This window comes from Sebastes umbrosus, chromosome 12, assembly GCF_015220745.1.
Source record: "Sebastes umbrosus isolate fSebUmb1 chromosome 12, fSebUmb1.pri, whole genome shotgun sequence".
Lineage (NCBI taxonomy): Eukaryota > Metazoa > Chordata > Actinopteri > Perciformes > Sebastidae > Sebastes > Sebastes umbrosus.
Window position 1 is genome coordinate 33,144,745 of NC_051280.1, and position 8,842 is coordinate 33,153,586.

At 32.7% G+C, this 8,842-nt stretch overlaps 1 protein-coding gene across 1 annotated transcript in view; it reads left to right on the forward strand.

The window, feature by feature from the left end:
- The window catches only part of LOC119499298, a 9,555-nt gene extending 933 nt beyond the window's left edge, over positions 1–8,622 (forward strand). Inside the window, exons 3-6 of the mRNA XM_037788576.1 lie at positions 2,685–2,829; positions 6,970–7,278; positions 7,411–7,425; positions 7,536–8,622. Of these exons, the coding sequence (XP_037644504.1) occupies positions 2,685–2,829; positions 6,970–7,278; positions 7,411–7,425; positions 7,536–7,684 (618 nt within the window). The 3' untranslated portion in view covers positions 7,685–8,622. The remainder of the gene's footprint in view (positions 1–2,684; positions 2,830–6,969; positions 7,279–7,410; positions 7,426–7,535) is intronic.
- Positions 8,623–8,842: the final 220 nt, after the last annotated feature.

Sequence of the window (8,842 nt, forward strand, 5' to 3'; positions counted from 1 at the left end):
TGTGACAGGAAGAGAGCAGTAAACCACAGCCCAGGTTCACATATTTCACCTCCATCTCAGCCACAGTCACACACACACTGAACTGAGGGATTCATTAGATTTGATATTCATTCATATTTCTATCAGATATTGCAGCAGGTTTATTGTTGTTCCACACAGTGAGGACAAACTAGTGGCACAGAGGCACAAGGATGAAATCATTTAAAGACATCAGACTAATAAATGGGATCAGTCCTCACTTATGTTGCTTAATGAAAATGAGAGACAAGATCCTGACCGACATATATCTATTTTGAAGTTTTCAACCAGTCTTACTTATTTGGGCATCAAAATAGTACCTCAAGAAAATATAGCCTTAATAAATGACGACCTTATAATGGATTCAACATTCAAATCTATAGAAAGATGGAAGCCTCTGCCTATTTCTCTGACAGGGAGAATAAACATATTAAAGATGAGCATATTACCTAAATTCACAAATGGATTTCAACATATCCCTTTGGCACCACCAGAAGGAATGTTTGTGAGAATTACGTCTCTCATTACAAAATGTATTTGGAATAAGAAGTGTCCTAGAGTTCGCTTGTCTCTGTTGTATCTTCCATTTGACACAGGGGGGTTGAAGTGCCCCATCTTTATTGGTATTATCTGGCTGCACAGCTGAGAACTATAATGTTCTATTTCTCTATTGCAGAGACTCCATCATGGGTGGATATAGAGGTGTGTGCCGTTCAGATACCATTAAATCTGTATCTGTACTCAGCCACTCCAAAACATCTAAGAGCTCAAACTACCCGCCCCATAGTGCTTAATATGATTAATGTCTGGTACGAGGTAAAGACATATATGAATACAGCTAACTCCTTGTCACAATATAGTCCCATTTGGGGAATGTTTCCTTCAAACCAGGCAAGCTGGATGCTGGATTCCAGTTATGGGCAAAGAAAGGGCTAAGTAAAATACCTGACCTTTATAAAGAAGAGGTTCTAATGACCTTTGAGGAACTCTCTCTAGTACATAACATCCCAAAGAAGCATTTCTTTAAATATGTGCAATGGAGAAGTTGTATCTCCTCTATGCAGAACCAGTCATTAGTAATTCCTGCACTTTCATCCTTAGAAGAAATTATTACCAAAAACTGCAATAGTAATGTTTTAAGTTCATTAATATACATCTGGCTTGCATCTGGCTCCAAGGAGACCTCAATATCCAAACTTGACGCATGGAGGTGGATTTAAAGGAGGACGTCTCAGATAATAATTGGAACACAGTCTTCAAGGAGGCTCAGACACAAACAGCCAACACTAATTTGAAGCTACTTCAATACAACTGGTTGATGCAGACTTATATAACCCCTGTCAAACTGAATAGATAGAACAGTAATATACCTGACTCTTGCTTTAAATGTAATGAGGCTCAAGGAACACTTATACATTGCATTTGGGAGTGTGACAAAATGAAGAAATTCTGGAGGGAGGTGATCAATAAAATCAGGATCATTGTGTCTGTAAACATTCCACTAGACCTCCAAATGATATTGCTACATCTGTACCCATCAGATCTCAATCTGAGAACCAGAGAATGTAAATGTATTGATTTAGCTATATTGCAGGCAAAACGAATGATTGCTTTTAACTGGAAGAAATCCGACGCACCTACATTGGGCGCTTGGATTAAAAATATACACACTGTATGTCAATGGAGAGGATAACATATACCTTGAAAAACAAACTGTGTGTTTACGAGGAAATATGGAAATCATTTACTGATTTCATAAAAGTAGTGATATTGGAGAGCTTCTACAGGAGGAATAATTAAGATAGGATACGTACAAATTCACAATAGTGGTCGACCCTCAGAAGGGAATGAACTCTTGTTTTTAAAATCTTTTTATTTTATTTATTATTTATTTTCTACATATTTACTTTCTGTTTATGTGTATCTTCATTTTGTTAAAGGTGCCATTTAACTGTTTAACTGTATGATTGATACTGTGAAGCTGTGTATTGATTTTGGCCCTGTGAGAAAGAGAACAGTAAAGAGAGAACGGGTGGGTGGGTGTGTGGGGGATGTTATGTTTGTTAAAGTAAATCCTGTAGTGAATATATTGCATAACAAAAAAAACAATAAAGACATTGTTAAAAAAAGAAAATGGGATCAAAACATCAACAAGTCCTTTTTGAAAAGCAGCGTCTGATTAAAAACATACATTAAAACAAAATGATCAAAATGATGAAGACAACAACAAGCTTCATCATTATGATGAAGATTCAAATCCTCTGCTTTGACCTGCTGCAGGAATAAAGTCCATTCCTCCTCACAATGCTGATCTGCTCTTAATGCAAACACTTCCTGTGTCTCCTTCACAATAAAAGCCTTCCAGACCAACTCTTTGTGCTCCAAATGAAAACAAGACTACAGTTCAACACACACTGGCTGTGTCACCAAGCGTCCTGTCATTTGATGCACAGACGTCATAAATCAAAGTAATGGACAATTTAAAATGTGACCTGATGATGGTGCTGGATAAAACCTGACCAAAGTCAGTAGGATTCATCCTCTGAGGAACATGAACGTGTGAACCAACGATCCACGGAGACACTCTGCTAGTGTGTCTAAAAAGACAATAAAAGAAGAGACAGTCATGTTAATATGAACATTGGAGGAACACATCATGGAGCTGAAATATCATTCTGCTTCATCATTTGGACTCGTTCACCTCAGCTGACACGCTCAACAGCAGACAGGTTTTTGTATTACTCTGTTTCACTGTGGGAGGACGAGGATGGTGGTACATCTTTGGCTCTGGAACTAAACTTTATGTAACAGGTAAGAACAAACATTCATCTTCCTTCAGTTGTTTTATTGAACAAGTTGAAAATGTGTTTTAATGAGTTAGTTTTTTCATCATTAGTAGAGAGTTCTTGCAGCCATGCAGCTGTTGTTACATTAAAAAGGTTCATAATTGCTGAAACGATGTTTAAATCTCACTGAACAACTCAAGTTATTCTTTATTTCTGCAGATTAAACTGATTTATAGAGAAAAAGGTTGAAATATAAAAAGCGAATAACTTTAAATATGTTGTATAGAAAATTAATAAATGATATTTAAATGTCAAAATATACCTCATGTAGTACAAAGTAAATGGTGGTAAATACTATGTATTATATTATATTATATTATATTATAATACTGTTTAACATTTGATCTAACGTATGACGGTAGTCGTGTATAAAAGCTAAAATTGTTATGAAAAACATTAAAAACTATTGATGTATTTGTGCTTCTTTAGTAATTAGAGTAAAGTATATGATGGTAAATATTTTATATGTTATATATATATTATAATAGTTAAATTTACAATTGTAATTTATTTGAAGATAAATGTTAAATTAATTATAATATGTGTATTTGGGTAAGGAATGGAAAATTGTTTTTCTCTTTTAGAGTTAATACAATTAACTAATATTATGTTATATTATACTATATTATATTATATTACTTGTCTATTTCCCCATGGGGATAAATAAGATATTAGATAATAAGCCATATAAATATATATGTAATAGATATTGAAATTTTTAAAATTACCACTTAATTATACTTGGAGGGGAAATACAAAATGTATTTAAAAAGTTAAGTTAACATTGTTATGAAAAAAGTAATAATTAAATTATTGATGTACTGATTTATTTCTTTAGTAATTACAGTGATGTATATGGTGGTATGTAATTTATTATAAAATGTGTATTCAGTAAACGTGAAAGGAACAAAACCTGTTCCTCTTTATTCAAAATAATACTCTCATCTCCTATTATCTAATATTATATTATATATTATAATATAATATTATATGATATTATAATAAATTATATTATATCATATTATATTATATTATATTATATTATATTATATTATATTATATTATATTAAATTCACCAGGGGGATCAATAAGGTTTTATCTTATTTTTAATAGCAGTTTTTATTCACATGTCACATATCTTAACACATCATTGTAGTTGTGTATAAAAGTTAAACAAAAAAAAATATTGATGCATTTATAGTTTTGTTTAGCAATTAGAGTAAACTATACAGTGTTAAATATTTTACATGTTTTATGTATTGTAATCTTTAAAATGACACTTGACTCTATTTCATGTGAAGGAAAATATGTATATGTGTGTATGATATTACACACTATTTAATATGTGTCAGGAAATGTATCTTGAAAAGCGAATAACTTTAAATATGTTGAATAGAAAATTAATAAATCATTTTTAAATGGCAAAATATACCTCGTAGTAAAAAGTAAATGGTGGTAAATACTATGTATTATATTATATTATATTATATTATATTATATTATATTATTTACTAAAATATCATTGTAGTTTTGTGTAACAATTTAAGTTGTTATGAAAAATGTTAAAATCTATTGACGTATTTTTGTGTCTTTAGAAATTAGAATAAAGAATATGATGATAAATATGTTACATGGTCTATATTATAATACTTAAATTTATAATTGTGTTTATGTGAAGATAAATATTTAATTTATTATAATATGTGTATTAAGTTAATGAGAAATGAAAGAAAAATTGTTTTCATAATTCTTTCTTTTAATATCATCAAATCCTGTTGTATTATATTATATTATATTATATGTCAATTTCATAATATATATATACTATGACAATTATACTAAATTTATTTACTATTTATACTAATTTATACTAAAATTATAAGTATTATCATTTTAAAAATTACAACTCTATTTCACTTGAAAGTGAATCTATAATTTATTTTAAAAGTTCAGTTAAATTTGTTATGAAGAAAGTAATTAAATTATTGATGTACTGATTTATTTCTTAAACCATTACAGTGATGTATATGGTGGTAGTACTAAGTAATTTATTATAATATGTGTATTAAGTTATTATATTATATTTAAATTTCCCCAGGGGGATCAATAAGGTTTTATCTTATTTTAAATAGCAGTTTTTATTCACATGTCACATATCTTAACACATCATTGTAGTTGTGTATAAAAGTTAAACAAAAAAAAATATTGATGCATTTATAGTTTTGTTTAGCAATTAGAGTAAACTATACAGTCTTAAATATTTTACATGTTTTATATATTGTAATCTTTAAAATGACACTTGACTCTATTTCATGTGAAGGAAAATATGTATATGTGTGTATGATATTACACACTATTTAATATGTGTCAGGAAATGTATCTTGAAAAACAAATAACTTTAAATATGTTGAATAAATTAATAAATCATTTTTAAATGGCAAAATATACCTCGTAGTAAAAAGTAAGTGGTGGTAAATACAATGTATTATATTATATCAAATTATATTATATTATATTATATTATATTATATTATCTTATATTATATTATGCTACTTACTAAAATATCATTGTAGTTTGTATAAAAAATAAAACTGTTATCGTATTTTTGCGTCTTTATAAATTGAAATAAAGAATATGATGGTAAATATGTTATATGGTCTATATTATAACAGTTAAATTTATAATTGTGTTTTATGTGAAGATAAATGTTTAATTTATTATAATATGTGTATTAAGTTAATGAGAAATGAAAGGAAAATTGTTTTCATAATTCTTTCTTTTAATATCATCAAATCCTGTTATATTATATTATATTATATTATATGTCAATTTCATAATATATATATACTATGACAATTATACTGCATGTATTTACTATTTATACTATTTTATACTAATTTATACTAAAATTATACGTATTATAATCTTAAAAATTACAACTCTATTTCACTTGAAAGTGAATCTATAATTTATTTTAAAAGTTCAGTTAAATTTGTTATGAAGAAAGTAATTAAATTATTGATGTACTGATTTATTTCTTAAACCATTACAGTGATGTATATGGTGGTAGTAATAAGTAATTTATTATAATATGTGTATTAAGTTATTATATTATATTTAAATTTCCCCAGGGGGATCAATAAGCTTTTATCTTATTTTAAATAGCATTTTGTATTCACATGTCATATATCTTAACACGACATTGTAGTTGTGTATAAAAGTTTAAAATATATTTAAAACACTATTGATGTATTTATAGGTTTGTTGCTATACTATACAGTGGTAAAATATATACAGTATTATGATCTATGTACTGTAATCTATAAAATGTCACTTGACTCTATTCTATGTGAAGGTAAATATGTAATTAATTATATGTATATTATCCCTAATATAGGAAATCAAATTTCAAAATATTGTGAAATTATAGTGAATAAAGTTTGTACATAGAAATAAAGAGTTATTAAATAAATAATGTTCTTTTGTCCCCATATAACCCATCAGAGCCGGCCCGCGGCATAGGTGGTATAGCTGAATGCTGGGTCTCCTTTTATCCAGAGGGGAGCCCCGATTGAGGGAAGACAAAAAAATCTAAATTTATAACTTTTACTATTTTTTACTAATATTATTTTAATACTATTATTTCAAAACATAACAAAAAGCCCACAACATCATCAGTACATAGTGTATTAGGCTGTATTTTCTGGGTGGCCCGCAGCATCACCCCCCATCATTTTGAGCTACACAGTTTTTCTTGAGTGTGATCTGCATCGCTTAATGTCAAAACATGAAGCTCTGTAGTTTCTGTGTGAGTGTATGAACACAATGGTTGGTGGTGGAATGGGCTGCGATGCGAGAGGCACCGGCTGATCTCTTTCCTATGGCACCAGATTGGTCAGGACCGGCTCTGTAACCCATGCTGCCATTAGATGCTGAGTGTGTTCCATATGAAGCTGAATACAGTAGACTGTATGTAGTGAACTCTGAGTAGTTTAGTGATCACAGTCCATGTAGTTTCCAGGATCACACTGAATGCAGTGCAGTGCTGTAAGCTGACTGTGTCAATGTGTGTCTGTGCTGCTTGTTGCTGCTGTCAACCTTCAGATGAGCCGGTAGTGAAGCCCGTGGTGAGCGTGTACCCAGCAGCATCCAGAGCCCACCTGGAGGGGAAGAGCTCCCTGCTGTGTCTGGCCTCAGCCATGTTTCCTCCTCTGGTCCAGTTCTCCTGGAAAAGACGAAAGGACAACGGTCCTCTGGAGGAGCTGCCCCCTGCTGAGGGAGAGCAGCTGGAGCTCAGAGAGCCGGGACGCACCGCCGGCATCTTGCTGATCCGTCAGCCAGAGAACAGCACGTATAAATACCGCTGCTACGTCCACCACGAGGGGGGCACAGTGGAGGCCCCAGCAGAACAAGGTAATGAAGGCTCGCTGACTGTGTTCAGCAGTGATTCAGCTTCATGTGGAGACGCTGTCAAAGAGAGCAGAGGAGCAGAGGACTGACATTTCTCACTGCAACTCCAAACATGTCACTCCTTTTGTGTTTCAGAGGTTCCAGCTGACTGTAAGATCACCTGCTGCCTCTCCTTCAACCACCATGTTTCCTTCAGCACTTCACCTTTTATTTCCAATGCTATCATTTAAAGTGTCTGTGTGTCTGTCTGTGTGTGTCAGTGTCCTTCCAGTCTCAGTGCAAGGTGAAGCTGCTCTGTGTGCTGTACACAGTGCTGATAGTGAAGAGTCTGGTGTACTGCTGTGGACTCTCTCTGCTGATGATCCTCAGAAACAAGGGACCGTCCACCAACTGCACACATGCTGACTGACTGGCCTTTTCTCACCATCAAATCTCATCAATTCATCTCATTCATCACTTTGATCACTATTCACAAATATCAATGATGACGTTGAGGCGACCCCTGCTGTCGCCTATATAGTAGGGTTCCTGTTAACCTGCCATTAGGGCCTTCTGGGAACACCTGGGCCCAGTGTTCCCAGCCTATAAAGCCTAGGCTCATGACTCATTCTCTCTCTCTCTTTCCCCGCAGACAACATCGCTGGGCATGTGGCGGCCTTAGGTTCTCCTTGGTTAATCTTTTACTTGTTTTATACATTTTACAACATGCACACACCATTTATATTCTCAATGCACACCTTACACTACTGATACTACTGATATTCACACTCCATACCTTTTGATCATTTTGTTCTGCATAATTTACTCTACTTTTGTTAAATAGATTAAATGATTTTATCATTACCACGGTGTGTCTTCCTATTTGTCATGGCCTTGAGAGCCAGGTTGTGATAAATTGGGGCTCGTCCGGGATTTGAACCCGGGACCTCTCACACGTTTTAAAATCTTTTTATGCAGGTTAGATACTGTCATTCTAAAAACATAAAAACATACACACACACACACACACACACACACACACACACACACACACACAAACACACACACACACACACACACACACACAAACACACACACACACACACACACACACACACACACACACACACATATATTTACAGTTCCTCAGTATAAATTCTGTGTAGTGTTATTTTGATGCTGTATTTCCATTTTAATGTGACTTGTATAATAATAGAACATTAAGATGACTCATTAGCTGTCTGGTAGATATTTGATTGTTTACAGTGTTTTTCTGTTCTTGTGTTTCTTTTTAATACATTATACAGAGTCAGATTTGTCAAATTCATTCAGTGTAACATTCTCAATAAAGTGTCTGTGTGTTATAAACATACTTGTGTTTGTGGATTTCAGTTTGGCTTCATAGCAAATAACCAGAAACAGAATCCTCGTCGTCGGCCGTGTTTGTTGACACCTACAAGTGATGTGACTCTGGTTTTTAGTAGCTCTGAATGCACTTTCACACAGCGCCAAGAGAGTGGAATATAATTACAATTCCCATCAGATAACTAAACACCTATAGATCTTTCAGTACCCAATTAAAGCAATG